We start from the raw sequence: 15,342 nt of genomic DNA, 5'->3' as shown, positions 1-15,342 counted from the left end.
CTATCATGAGCCCATTAACTCGTTAAGAGCTAACAGAGAAGAGTGTAGACATATTTCCCAGTCTCTCACAGGCCTCTACACACTCATCCTGTCTAATCAGAGGCTGGCAATTTCTGGGTCACAAGGACCACCTTTCGAGGCCTACTCCTCAGAGAATTCCACAGTGAGCAGGTGGGGTCATGGGAAAAAGGAGTTCAGGAAGTTGCAGGCAAGTTTAATGCGGGAGGCCCCATGGGTTTCACCTACCTTCTAACAATGACCCAGAAATGATCTCTTTACAATAGGCTGTCACTGACGGTAACAACTGAAACTGCATATTTCTCTCACCTGGATGTTTTCTGTTGAAGTGGTGTGTTGTAATCATCCACTGCTCCCATGTCACCTCGGATCTGTGAAATTCTAAAATGATAGAAATAATGACAAGAAGTCAGAACTTGACATAATAGGTTGGACTTTCCTGAATGGATTTGGCAGATTGATAAGAAGGCCAACAGAAGAAGCAGGAAGGTGTCAGTAAGGAGCTTGACATTTTCTGGACCCAATACAAGTTGCGGAGATAGACCAAGGTAAAGCTGGGTGACCTCTCAGTGGTTTTCGAGCACACAGCCCTCCTGTATAGCAACATGTGCTGGGAAGGAATCCCCAGCGTCAAAGGCCACAGTTACAACAACACTGCTCAATGACCTCCCACACCCTCCCAATAGCTGCCTGGCCTGCTGTGTTCCTTCAGCTCCACACTGTGTTATCTCTGACTCTAGCATCTGCAATTCTTGCTATCTCTGCCAGCAATAAGTTCCCTACTTTTCTCTCTAGCCTCCTCCTGCTTTCTGCTCCAGCAGTGGGATGTGGCAGGATGTGACCACAGGTGTCCAACAAAGATCTGTGTTCAGGCCTCAATTAATCACATTATTTATTAATGCCTTAGATAGTGGCATAGAAAGTCATATGCCCAAATTTGCTGATGGCACAAAGAAAGCAACATTGTAGAGGGTGTAGATAACAGTATAAAATTACAAAGGGATATTGATAGACTAAGTGAAAGGGCAAAACTGTGGCAGATGGAGTTCAATATAAGCAAGTGTGAGGTTATCCACTTTGCACCAAAAAGGATAGACCAGGGTAATTTCTAGATAGTTTGAAGTTAAACACGGTGGATGGGGGTTCAGGAGCATAAATTTATAAAATGTTATGAACAGATGCAGAGGATATACAAGAAAGCTAATGGGATGCTGGGTTTTATATCCAGAGACTGGAGTATAATGATGCAGAAGTTCTGCTGCAGGTATACAAACCCTGGTTAGACCCCACTTGGAGTACTGGCAGCACATCTGGGCCCCATACCTTAGGAAGGATAGAAGCTTGACACCATCCAGGGCAAAGCAGCCCATTTAACTGGCACCACATCCACATTCCCTATGTTCTGTGGAAGGGTCACTTGAGGGAGGGAGTACAACATAAATTTACAAGAATGTTACCCGGACTTCAGGGGTTAAGCTATGAGGAGAGATTATACGAATTAGATCTGTTTTGTCTAGTATTTAGAAAGTTAAGAGATGATCTGGTCAAGTTTTCAAGATATTAATATGAAAAGACATGGTGAATAAAGATAAACTATTTCCATTGGTTCGAGATTCTACAACTATGGAGCATATTCTAAGAATTAGGGACAGACTGTTCAGGAGAGATATTAGGAAATACTTCCAAACACAAAGGGTGGTAAATGTTTAGAAGTCTCTCCCACAAATGATAGTGGATGCTAGTTCAGTTGTTAGTTTAAACTGAGATAGTTCTTTTTTATTAAGCAAAGGTATTAAGGGATGTGAGCATTAGGCAGGTGTTTGGAGTTTGGCCACAGATCAGCCATGAGCTCATTAAATGGAGGAACAGGGTTAAGGGGCTGACATCCCATTCCTGTTCCTATGTTTCCGTTCCCAGAATATACAGCTCAATGCTTTTGGAAATGATTAACTAACAAGAAGTCTTTCAGGATAAAGACAGAAATGATCTACTGTGCGAAGGAGCTAAGTAAATATTAAGACATAATTTTCAAAATGAATTGAAACTGAAGACATAGCAGGCTAATTGTGTCAGGTGATTTCAACTGTTCCAATACAGCTACAACACTGGTATCTCCCGACAATGTGGAAAATTGCCCAAGTGCGTCCTATACTTAAAAAGCAGGACAACTATTTCCATTGGTTCGAGATTCTACAACTATGGAGCATATTCTAAGATGGAGCATATTCAATTACCGCCCCATCAGTCTCCTCTTGATCATCAGTAAAGTGATGGAAGGTGTTATTAACAGTGCTATCAAGCAGCACCTGCTCAGCAATAACCTGCTCAGTGACACCCAGTTTGGGTTCTGCCAGGGCCACTCAGCTCCTGACCTCATTACACCCTGGTTCAAACATGGACAAAAGAGCTGAATTCCACAGGTGAGATGAGAGTGACAGCCCTTCATATCAAGGTCACATTTGATGGAGTGTGGCATCGAAAAGCCCCAGCAAAACTGGAATCAATGGGTATCAATTGGACTCATACCTGGCACACAGGAAGATGGTTCATTCCTATATATAACAAGTGGATGTCTCTGATCTAACGTAGAAAGATTCTTTTTATATCACCATATAGATCCTTCTGCATATTATACAAGATCTTTGTTGATTTTTGTTATGCTTTTTCAGTTTTGATCACATATTTATACCACCTGACTTCTTCACAACTTTGGTAAATACTTGGCGCAATATCTTTAGTTCTTGGCTTGGTGCTTTCTGTAAAAATTCTATCTTTTTGGAATTCTTGGATAATCCTTGAGTTGGAACCTTGTAATCAGAGGCTAGGAATAATGCACCAAGTAACTCACCTCCTAACTCCCCAAAGGCCCACCAACTACAGGATACAAGTCAGGAGTGTGATGGAATACTCCCCACTTGCCTGGATAACTGCAGCCCCAACAACACTCAAGAAGCTCGACACCATCCAGGACAAAGCAGCCCATTTAACTGGCACCACATCCACATTCCCTATGTTCTATGAAAGGGTCACTTGACCTGAAATATTAACTCTGATTTCTCACTACAGTTGCTGCCAGATCTGCTGAGCTTTTCCAACAATTTCTGTTTTTGTTCCATATTCCCTCCACCACCAACGCTCAGGAGAAGCAGTGTGTACTATCTGCAAGATGCACAGGAGAAATTCACCAAAGATCCTTAGACAGCCCCTTTCAAACTCATGACCACTACCATTTTGAAAGAGAAGGCCAATAGATACATGGGAACATCATCATCCGCAAATTCCCCTCCAAGCCACTCACCATCCTGACTGAGAAATATATTGCCGATCCTTCAGTGTCACTGGGTCAAAATCCTGGAATTCCACGATCAGGTGGTGGAAACAACTAAGATACCCAAACAAGGGATGCAGGTGCATGGAAATATCTGCAAGTCCACCTTCAAATCATATACTATCTTGAAAATATAAAATTCTGGAACTCACTTTTTAAAAGCACTGTGGGCTGCAGTGGTTCAAGAAAACAGTACATCAACACCTTCTGAAGAATGATTAGAGATGGGTAGTAGATGCTCATGAACCAATGAAAAACAAAATTAAGAGCTGGGAATTTTAAGAAATATAGTCAAAGCAGTGTCAACTTTATACAATGGTCAATATTATCATACAGATTGAGAAATACATTTTTTTGAGGAACGGTTCTGTGTAGCGACCTGAAGCAACAACAAGAGGGAAGATTAACTTTGTCATTGTGGAAATGCAGGCTTGAGAAACTCTTGGAAGAGTGACAAAAAAAAGTCCAAAAGGGCATTTGAAATTGAAGGGAAGAAAGAACATTGTTAAGTGTGAGCATAAGTGTAGCAGTCAACTGTTAGAACATTAGAGTCTTAAACATCTCCATATAATGGTGGTCCAACTTTTTGGGATATAGCTCTTTCTACTGGCAAAACATGATGAGGAAGTTTTAACAACGTAGCTGCTCACTTTATAACAGGAATGTCCGTCCAAGTGCCACTGCGTAGTTTAGCAGAGTCTCACTGTAACATTCTTGTCTCTAAATCAGATGCTTGCGGTTTCAAATGAGAGTGTCACTGTCAGAGGTGCCATTTTTTAGCTGAAATGTGAAACCAAAACCCAGCCAGCTCTCTCAGCTGGATATAAAAAATCCCACGGCATTAGTCTGAGGGACAGCAACAAAGATTTCCATGATGTCTTACCAAATATTTAATCTAATAATCAACTCACAAAAACAGATTATCTTATCATTCTTCCAATGCTGTTTGTGGAATCTGCATTACCTACATTACTTCATGAGCTATGATAGTGCTTTGTCATGTTCTGTGGTTGTGAAAAGCAACACATCACTGCACAACTTTTTGCCACATGGAGCAGGATAGAAGTGGTAATTTTCAAATAAAGAGTGCATATCATATATAGCGAATTTAATACAATGTGACAATCAGTACGCGCAGTAGTGGCTGAAAATATTTTCTGGATATTCAGGAAATTGTCCACTTTTGTTCAAGCGACAATTTATTCAACAGAGAACAAAGTTTGCTCAGTTAAAAAACAGGAATAAAATCATATACTGTATCCCCACAGTCTGTATTCCATCTAGTGGTACACAATGTCAATGTAGGTAGGCCTAGGTCCAATCAGATTTCCTTCCTTCATTAACTCCTCCCTCAGAAACTAATGATGACTCTCACTTACCCAATAATTGAAGGAAACTTACTTGGTAAAGAGTTGTTTAGATTCCTGTGGAAAAAAAAGGAGAGGAGGTCAATCACAATCAAATGCAAGAAAGGGGATGAGATTCATGCCAAAGAGATCCCCACTTCAGAAGTACAGAATTGTTACAGCACAGAAGGAGGCCATTCAGCCCATCATTTCTGCATCAGCTCTCTGAATGAGCAAAAAACATAAGTTGCTGGTGAAACTCAGTGGGTCTGGCAGCATCTGTGGAGAGAAATCAGAGTTAACGTTTTGGGACCAGTGACCGTTCTTCAGAACCATTGCCAGACCTGCTGAGTTTTTCCAGCAATTTCACTTTTTAAAAGTTTCCTATCTCTACTAATGTCTATAGACACCACCCACCCGCTTCCCCTTCCCAACCTCTGAGTAAAAAGGTTTTTCTTTAAAACCCCTGTAAACCTTTCACTTTAAAATTATGCCCCCTTCGACCAAGGGAAACAGCTGTTTCTATCCAGTCAGTCAATGCTCCTTCTAATCTTACACACCTAATCAGGTCCCTTCTCATTCTTCCTTGCTCCAAAGAGAACCAGAACTTTCCAGCCTTTTCATACTTGAAAATGTTCCAATCCAGGCAACTTCCTGGTGAATCTCTCTCATACCTCTTTCAGTGCAATCTCATTCTTCCAATAGTGCAGTGACCAGACTGCACACAGTATTCCAGCTGCAGTCTAACCAAAGTTTTGTACAACTCCAGCGTGATTTCCCCACCCTTTAGTTTACAGGAACAAAACACAAGAGCCTCTGAAACTAATCAAGATGTTTGTAGAGCAGTGAAAACAACTACTGACAGAGTTCTGGGACCGACTCTCACAAGCCTCTGACATGCAAGAACATTTGAAAATCTCCCAAACAATGATAAAACAAAAAGGAAACAACCATATCAAGGTCCGAGACTTTCAGCTGGGTGACTACAGATTCAGGCACAATCAATTTCAGATGATCCTTTAAATGGCCCGTTCAGTGGCCTGTGCAGCGTAGCAAACAAGTCTGTGGAAGTGATTGAGACCCAGATCAGTGAGAAAAGCAAAAGGTTGAATCATGTCAACAGGATAAAGCAATACCAAGATGGGGACAAGCAGGTAACAGTCTGTCCCATTGCCGTTGTCCTAAAGGCTGAGAGCAGCAGCAAGAGTAAATTGGAAGGAGATATGTATGAGGCCTACATTAAATTTCCTACTAACAAATACAGAAATACTGCCAAACTTGGACTCCTTAATCAGCCATCTAACTGCAGAGTAGTGAGCAGACATTATGAGGATCCTCACTTATTTAAGGATTTACATAGAAACAAGCCAGACTGCACCATCTTGGCTCTACGTAATGTAGACGTGAGAGAGGGATCTGTTAGTCACATCTTTATTGACTAGGCCCATAAAAGTTCGCCCGTCTCAAAACGGCTAATAGTAGACTGTCCATTATGTATCTAGAGGGCAAGAAAGAAGAAGTACAAGTCATATTATAAAGCACAAGTTACACCACACCTGGAATACTGCAAACAGTTTTTGGTCACTACACCTTAGACAAATACATTGAACTTGGAGGGAGAACAGTGTAGACTTACCAGAAATGTCATCTCTCTGCCTAGAGTTAGAAGGAGACATTACACAAACTAGAACTCTATTTGAACATAGACATTGAACATAGAACAGTACAGTACAGTACAGGCCCTTCGGCCCACGATGTTGTACCGATCTATTATCCTACTAAGATCAAACTAACCTGCATACCCTACATTATACTATCATCCATGTGCCTATCCAAGAGTCGCTTAAATGTCTCTAATGTTTCTGACTCCACTATCACTGCCGGCAGTGCATTCCACACACCCACCACTCTCTGTGTAAATAACCTACCTCTGACATCTCCCCTATACCTTTTGTTGGAACCTTTTTTATTCATGAGACTTGGGCATTACTGGCTGGGCCAGCATTTATTTGCCATTGAGAGGCTGGTGGTGAACTGCCTTTTTTGAACCTTTGCAGTCCTTGTGCTGTAGATAGACCTACAAAGTCCTTAGGGAGGGAATTCCAGGATTTTGACCCAATGATACATTTCCAAGTCAGGATTTTACAGGAACTTGCAAATGGTGGTATTCCCATGTATTTGCTGACCTTATCCTTCTACACAGTACTGTTTAAAATTTTGGAAGGTTTGAAGGGTGTCGTCTAAGGCGATTTGGTGAATTTCTGCAGTGCATCTTGAAGACAGTACACGCTACTGCTACTGAGCGTCGGTGATGGAGGGAGTGGATACTTGTGGATGTAGTGCCAATCAAACAGGCTGCTTTGTCCTGGATGGTGTCAAGCTTCTTGAGTGCTGTTGGAGCTGCAATCATCCAGGCAAGTGGGGAGTACTCCATCACACTCCTGCCTTATAGAGGGTGAACAGGCTTTGGGGAGTCAGGTGGTTACTCACCGCTGTATTCCTAGCCTGTTCTTGTAGCCACAGTATTTATGTGGCAAGCCCAATTGAGTTTCTGGTCAATGATAACCCCAGGATGTTGATAGTGGGGAATTCAGTGATGGTAATGCCATTATATGTCAAAGGACAATGGTTAGATTGTCTTTAATTGGTCGTTGCCTGGGCATTTGTATGGTGAAAATGTTACTTGCCATTTTTTAGACCAAGCCTGAATATTACCCAGCTCTTACAGAATCTGGATATGCACTGCTTCAATATTTGAGTCATCGTGAATGTTGTTGAACATCGTGCATCATCAGTGAACATCCCCACTTCGGACTTAATAATAGAGGGAAGGTCATTGATGAAGCTGAAGCCTAGGACACTACCCTGTGGACCTCTTGCAGCGATGTTCTGGAGCTGAAATGACTGACCTCCAATGACCAGAACCATCTGTCCAAAGACGTGCAGGTCAGATGAACTGGCCATGCTAAATTGCCCATAGTGTCCAGTGATGTGCAGGCTAGGTGGATTAGCCATGGAAGATGCAGGTTTACAGGAATGGGGTAGGGTGATGAGTCTCCTGCGCATTGTACCAATTCTATGATTTGACTGAACTTTAAGAATGGGAGGGGTTGACGGATTAGATAGACTGATTCAACTTTTACCCACTTGCTGGACAATCTACAACTAGGGGTATAGTCTACATCAAAGAGCCAGGTCTTAAGGAGTGAAACTGGGAAATAGTTCTACATGCAAAGAATGGTCAAAATTTAGAATACACTTCCACAAATGCAACAAATGCTCAATTAATTGTTCATTTTAAATCTGAGCTTGATCGATTTTTTCTATCAAAATATATTGAGGGATAATGGGGTCAAGATTTAAATTAGGTGTCATATCAGACAAGATCCCAATGAATGAAAGAAAAGTTTTGAGCAACTAAATAGCATGGTGGCTCAGTGGTTAGCACTGCTGCCTCACAGCGCCAGGGACCCGGGTTTGATTCCAGCCTCGGGCAACTGTCTGTGTGGAGTTTGCGCATTCTCCCTGTGTCTGTGTGGGTTTGCTGTGGTTTCGTCCCACAGTCCAAAGATGTGCAGGCTAGTTGAATTGGCCATGCTAAATTGCCTGTAGTGTTCAGGGGTGTGTGGGTTATAGGGGGATGGGTCTGGGTGGGATGCTCCAAGGGTTGGTGTGGACTTGTTGGGCCGAAAGGCCTGTTTCCACACTGTGGGGATTCTATGATTCTAAACAGCTAACTTCTGTTCCCACATAAAGAAATGGAATTATGTTCAGCTGTGCAACCTCCTGCTGTTCACTAAATCATGGCTACATTTTATTCACATGCATTCAGACTGATCACTTGAGGGAGATACTAAAAGACTGCTAGTAGTTATGCAAGCGACAGGGAAAGCAGGACATAACAAGAAATATGAACTATACCTGAAGAAAGGAAAGGCAATCCATTTTCATTTGCTTCTCTGTTTCAGTATCTATTAATTTAATCTGTTCCATCTTTTGTTCCAGTGATTTTGACTTGCTCCTAATTTCAGACAGCACTCGATTCTCCTCATCATTAATCAGTTTAAGGGCATATTTCTCATCTTCTTCCAGTTGTTTCCTCCATTCAGTGAACTTATCCGATAGCTTTTCTTTCAGCTCATTGGAGCGTGTCTAAAAATCCAAACACAAACCACATTCACATGTTTTTATACAGAGAACTGTATAAGATCAGTTCAGAACACTCTGCACATAGGAAGTGGACAGCCTTTACATCATTAATTACTTGTCCTCGAGAAAGTGATGGGCAACCACTTTCTTGAACGTTTGGAGTGAGTAGAGAAGGTGCTCCCAAAGTGCTATTAGGTTGGGTCTTTCAGGATTTTACCAAGAAGGGAGGAATGTACAGCAGGATGTCCAAATTAAGATAGTGTGTTGTGACCTTTTTTTTGGTGGTGGGGGGTAGTTGGAGACAGTAGTGTTCTCATGCACCGTTCTGACAGCCGTGCTCACACCCACACTTTTCAATATTCTCAGACTTCCTGAGAACATTTTAACTTTACAATCAAAATATTGAGTTTATAAGTGATTCATCTCCTAGAGTCAGAGCCTTGGACATGCTTTCAGCAACTTGCTATTCCATGCATCAACAGAGACTGGGTAAGGGTGGAGTAGACTGAAATTCCAGGTGCCTGGTTCTATCATGTGCGATGGAACCTGACCAACTGCCTGGTAGGGAAGCTGTAAGGATTAGTTAACATTGGTGGAATGGTGGTTGTCACTAGATCAGGAGTCAGCATTGTAAATATAGAAGGTGGTAGGCGAAATCACCTCCAAAAATCAGAAAGAAAGACATCCTTGTACATGGAATGGGCAGAGTCTCTCTGAAATACTGTGTTTCTTTCCAATGTTGGCTGTTGATAGACTCACTGTGAACCTCTAAAATGATTCGTACCATTGGACTGCAATGGTTCAAGAAGGCAGTGCAGCACTGAGCTCTCCAGGGAAATTAAGGATGGGCAACAAATGTTGGCCTAACCAGTGACAACCGCATCCATGAACTAACATAAAAATTAAATCATGAGGGAAGGTAATGGCCTAGTGGTATTATCACTAGACTATTAATCCAGAGAGCAAGGGACTGTCCTGGGGACCCGGCTTCAAACCCTGCAGATAGTGTAGTTTGAATTCAATAAAAGAAATGTGGACTTAAGGCCATGAATCTATTGTCAATTGTTGGAATATCCCATCTGGTTCACTAATGTCCTTTAGGAGGGAAACTGCCATTCTTACCTGATCTGACCTACATGTCACTCTAGACCCTCTGCAATGTGGTTGACTCTTAACTGCCCTCTGGGCATTTAGGACAATGACAATAAACGCTGACCTAGCCAGTGACACCCTCATGCCATGAGTGAATTTTAAAAAAAGGCTCGTAGTTGCAGGGCATAATTTCAAAATGAGCAGATGACATACACCTTGGAAACACTGTGAATCATGAGAAGAATATTGATTGTACATGTTTAAACATAAAAAGCCTGGTGGAATGGGCATACAGCCAGTAGACATCAATTCTCAAGGAACAAGTACATGCTCAGTGGAATTCCCTGAAACCCCACTGTACAAAAACCAAACAGCTCACCCCTTATTAAGCACATGGAGCGCTTGATGTAATTAGTGACATGCCCCTAAGAGGACAATCCTGATATCACACGTTTACCCAACTCTTAGGAAAATCATTTTGAAATCTATTTACACAAGATTCCTACCTTTATTTCACTTTCTGCTTTCTTCAAGTTTTCTTGATCAATTGAAGCATTTTTCTGAATCTCATGAAGGTCCCCACATTCTTTCTTCAATTTGTCCTAAAAATTGCATTTTAAAATAGTTTAACAAGTTGATTCCCAGAAACTAACTTGCTTAATTGTGATTGTCTTTTTAAAACTTCACTTATGTTTTCTCTGGATTGTTTGAGTCCTGCAATATGAACCTCCCCTCAATTCCGGAACAAGACAATACTTACCTTGACTGTGGCTTCTGCCTGATCTAGGCTCAGCAGATTATGAGATTTGTGTCGTCCTATCACTGTACAAGATATGCACACACACTGTTCGTCCTGCTCGCAGTAAAACTCGAGAATCTTCTTATGATCCAGACACTGTTTCTTCGTAAGGTCATCTAGAGGCTCGATCAGGATATGATCCTGGTAAGTTTTCTTTGTCAAATGTGGCTTTAAATGAAGGGAACAAAATGAGGTCTCACATTTGAGACATGTCTTCACCGCTGGAGATGGATTCTCAATGCAGTACTCACACATAACAGGGGTAGATTCAGCAGCGGTAACCTGGGACTGGTTGTATTTCTCCACGATATTACGCAAAGTGAAGTTTTTCTTCAGTTGAGGCCTAGGTTTGAATGTTCTGCGGCATTCAGGACAGCTAACTCCAAGCTGATTGGTTACATGTTTCCAAGCCTTGTTGATGCACTGAAAGCAGAAGCTGTGCTGACAGGGCAATATGACGGGATCCTGGTACACCTGGAGACACACAGAACAAGTTAACTCCTCTTCGAAAGCTCCAGATTCCATTCTCGCAAAGCTAAGGAGAGAGCTCTCTTCTGCACAGGGTTTTGTGTAGCCAAAAATAAAACAGGAAGTGAAAGGACGGAAATGTCCTGGTGGAGTAAACTACTTTCAGTTTCAGTTGAAGTTTAATTGACTTCATAAGCGTGCAAAGGATCATTTTAACTCCTTCCATCCTCTTTATAAACAGGTTGGTAGAAACCAGAAAATCTGCCCTGACGGAAAATGCTGGAGACCAGTTTGAGCATTGTTTGGACAAAGACTGCTTTGTTAGAAAAACGGAAAATGCTTCAGAAACTGAGAAGATCTGGAGTCATGTGAAAAGAGAAACATTTCTGGAAAAGGTCAAATTTTAATTGATATGTGGTCAGTTGCTTCACGTTACTGAAGACAAATTACAGGCAATTCAACCACAACATCAACACCACAAAGAGCCGAAGCTCTTTATCCTGGTTTATTCTCAAAGATTAATTTATAATTTTGTATTCGCCTTCGTAAATCACTTCAATAGTTGTCTGCAAGATAAAACATGACACTATTTAACCTGTTAAGCATTCCTGTGTTTTCCAATCTGATTATTGGAGGGTTAACATTGAATTTTCCTTTTCTGATTCATCCTCCAATTGCTTTGATGTTTTTGCCTCTTGATTAAATTTTAAAAATAAAGGTACTAAGTTAGCTGGAGAAGTGTTTTTTTTTAGAGCAGTACGACTGCTATTTTCTACATCGGTAGATTGTTAAGGTGCAAAGATGGCATTTAGTGATGTGCTCTTCTCGTTGGATGTGGGAGATTGGGTCGAGTTTCCATTTCAAAAGTGAAAGAACTGTGGATGCTGTGAATCAGAAACAAAAAGCTGCTGGAAAAGCTCAGCAAGTCTGGCAGCATCTGTGAAGAGAAATCAGAGTTAATGTTTTGGGTCCACTGACCCTTCCTCAGGCCTGCCAGAGTTTCCATGTTACTGATGATTATGTCTGCAGGAAGTGTGTTTGGTTGTGAATCATAGATCAGTTTGAGCCGTAGTTAGAAGCTATGAGGAATTTACAGGAGCTAGGAGGTGTGGTGGATGACAGTTGCAGGAAGGGGGATAAAGCAGAAATACAGAGATAGTAGGAACTGCAGATGCTGGAGAATCCGAGACAACAAGGTGCAGGGCTGGATGAACACAGCAGGCCAAGCAGCATCATAGGAGCAGAGAGGCTGACGTTTCGGGCCTCGACCCTTCATCAGAAAAGGGGGAGGGGAAGGGGGTTTTGAAATAAATAGGGAGAGAGTGGGAGGCGGATAGAAGAGGGATAGAGGAGAGGATAGGTGGAGAGGAAACAAACAGGTCGAAGAGGCGGGGATGGAGCCAGTGAAGGTGAGTGTAGGTAGGGAGTTAGGAAGGGGATAGGTCCGTCCAGGGAGGACGGACAGGTCAAGGGGGCGGGATGAGGTTGGTCGGTAGGAGATGGAGGTGCGGCTTGAGGTGGGAGGAGGGGATAGGTGGGAGGAAGAACAGGTTAGGGAGGCAGGGACGAGCTGGACTGGTTTTGGGATGCGGTAGGGGGAGGGGAGATTTTGAAACTTGTGAAATCCACATTGATACCATTGGGCTGCAGGGTTCCCAAGCGGAATATGAGTTGCTGTTCCTGCAACCTTCGGGTGGCATCGTTGTGGCACTGCAGGAGGCCCAGGATGGACATGTCGTCTGAGGAATGGGAGGGGGAGTTGAAATGGTTCGCGACTGGGAGGTGCAGTTGTTTATTGCGAACCGAGCGTAGGTGTTCTGCAAAGCGGTCCCCGAGTCTCCGCTTGGTTTCCCTGATGTAGAGGAAGCCACACCGGGTACAGCGGATGCAGTATACCACATTGGCAGATGTGCAGGTGAACATCTGCTTGATGTGGAAAGTCTTCTTGGGGCCTGGGATGGGGGTGAGGGAGGAGGTATGGGGGCAGGTGTAGCACTTCCTGCGGTTGCAGGGAAAAGTGCCGGGTGTGGTGGAGCTGGAGGGGAGTGTGGAGCGGACAAGGGAGTCACGGAGACAGTTGTCCCTCCGGAAAGCAGATAAGGATGGGGAGGGAAAGATGTCTTTGGTGGTGGGGTCGGATTGCAGATGGCGGTGGGGTCGGATTGCAGATGGCGGAAGTGTCGGAGGATGATGCGTTGGATCCGGAGGTTGGTGGGGTGGTACGTGAGGACGAGGGGGATTCTTTTTTGGTTCTTATTGCGTGGACGGGGTGTGAGGGATGAGGTGCGGGAGATGTGGGAGACACGGTTGAGGGCGTTCTCGAGCACCGAGGAGGGGAAGGGTTAGGGTTAGGGTTAAGTTTCAAAATCTCCCCTCCCCCTACCGCATCCCAAAACCAGTCCAGCTCGTCCCTGCCTCCCTAACCTGTTCTTCCTCCCACCTATCCCCTTCCTAACTCCCTACCTACACTCACCTTCACTGGCTCCATCCCCGCCTCTTCGACCTGTTTGTTTCCTCTCCACCTATCCTCTCCTCTATTCCTCTTCTAAACCAGAAATACAGTCAGGTAAATAGGTTACTGTCAGGAAAGGTAGGAGAGGGAGGAAGGTTATGCAGGAGTCTCCTGTGGCTATCCCCATCTCAAACAAGTATGCTGTTTTGAAAAATGAAGGGGGTGAGGGACTCTCAGGGGAATGTAGCACTGACAGCCAGGTTTCTGGTACCGAGACTGGCGCTAATGTAATGAGGGCTACGTCAGATTCCAAGTGAATGATTGTGATGGGGGGGGCTGTCTAGTCAGAGGCACAGACAGACATTTCTGTGGTCGACCGTGATACATCAGAATGGTGTGTTGCCTCCGTGTGAGGATGCAGAATATTCTCAAAGGGGAGAGGGACCACAGGAGGTCACTGTACACATTGGAACTAACAACATAGGAAGGGAAAAGGATGAGATTCTGAGGAGAGAATATAGGAAGTTAGGCAGGAATTTAAAAAGGGGGTCTTTGAAGGTAGTAATATCCGAATTACTCCTGGTGCCACAAGCTAGTGAGGGTAGGAATAGGAGGATAGAGCAGATGCATGCGTGTTTGAGGACCTGGCACAGGGGAGAAGGATTCACATTTTTGAATCATTGGAATGTCTTCTGGGGAAGAAGTGACCTGTATAAGAAGGACAGATTGCACCTGAATTGAAAGGGGACCAATACAGGCGGGGAGATTTGCTAGAGCTGCTCAGGAAGATTTAAACTAGTAAGGGGATAGGTGGGTTGGGTGACACCCAGGGAGATAGTGAGGAAAGAGATCAGTCTGACACTTGTACATTTGGGAAAAGGAGTAAGTCAAATAGTCAGGGCAGGCAGGAACAAAGCACAGAACGAGGGAGGACTGATAAACTACATTGATTTCAATGCAAGAAACCTAACAGGTAAGGTAGGTGAACTCCACGCATTGTTGAGAATATGGGGCTGGAATTTCATAGCAACTACAGAGACATGGCTCTGGCACATTAATGTTCCATGGTAAAGATGCGATTGGAAGGATATAAAAGGGGGCAAGAGAGGAGGGGGAGTGGCACTTTTGATTAGGTATAATATTACAACTATACTTAGGGCGGATATTCCTGGGAATATGTCCAGGGAAATTATTTGGGTGGAACTGAGAAGTAAGAAAGAGATGATCACCTTTTTGGGATTGTACTGTAGGCCCCCCCAATAGTCAGCGGGAAATTGAGAAACAAATTTGGAAAGAGATCTCACTTATCTGTAAGAATAATACGGTGGTTATGGTAGGAGATTTTAACTTTCCAAGCATAGACTAGTACTGCCACAGTGTTAAGGGCTTGGACAGAGAGGAATTTCTTCAGTGTGTACAAGAAAATTTTCTGATTCAGTATGTAGATATACTTACTAGAGAAGATGCAAAACTTGACCTACTCTTGGGATATAAGACAGGACACGTGACTGAGGTGTCAGTGGGGGAGCACTCTGGGGCCAGTGACCATCATTCTATTGGTTTTAAAACAATGACGGAAAAAGATAGAGTGGATCTAAAAGTTAAGATTCTAAATTGGAGGAAGGCCAATTTTGACAGTATTAGGCAAGTGCTTTCAGAAGCTGACGGGGGGGGGGGGGGGGGGGGGGGG

General features: G+C 43.3%; 1 protein-coding gene across 1 annotated transcript; it reads right to left on the bottom strand.

Annotated features, from left to right (window-relative positions):
* Nucleotides 1-308: 308 nt before the first annotated feature.
* Nucleotides 309-11,257, bottom strand: LOC109911677 (E3 ubiquitin/ISG15 ligase TRIM25-like). Its single transcript, XM_048602835.1, has 5 exons — nucleotides 10,694-11,257; nucleotides 10,440-10,535; nucleotides 8,614-8,844; nucleotides 4,748-4,770; nucleotides 309-399 (listed from the first exon to the last, which is right to left on the bottom strand). Exons 1-5 carry the CDS (start codon nucleotides 11,255-11,257, stop codon nucleotides 324-326), a joined length of 990 nt encoding a protein of 329 aa, XP_048458792.1. The 3' UTR covers nucleotides 309-323.
* Between the last annotated feature and the right edge of the window lie 4,085 nt (nucleotides 11,258-15,342).

This window comes from Rhincodon typus, chromosome 11 (genome assembly GCF_021869965.1).
Source record: "Rhincodon typus isolate 14 chromosome 11, sRhiTyp1.1, whole genome shotgun sequence".
Taxonomy (NCBI): Eukaryota; Metazoa; Chordata; class Chondrichthyes; order Orectolobiformes; family Rhincodontidae; genus Rhincodon; species Rhincodon typus.
Note: the sequence above shows the minus strand (reverse complement) of the source record. Positions and strands in the feature narration are given on the sequence as shown.

What these genes read in the sequence shown, in the direction of transcription:
- LOC109911677 (XM_048602835.1), bottom strand. Translation starts at nt 11,257, where the DNA reads ATGGAATCTGGAGCTTTCGAAGAGGAGTTAACTTGTTCTGTGTGTCTC. An exon ending in AGGCAGAAGCCACAGTCAAG is followed by an intron (nt 10,536 to 10,693) that starts GTAAGTATTGTC and finishes TGCAATTTTTAG; the next exon opens with GACAAATTGAAGAAAGAATG. An exon ending in TCTAAACAACTCTTTACCAA is followed by an intron (nt 400 to 4,747) that starts GTAAGTTTCCTT and finishes CTATCATTTTAG; the next exon opens with AATTTCACAGATCCGAGGTG.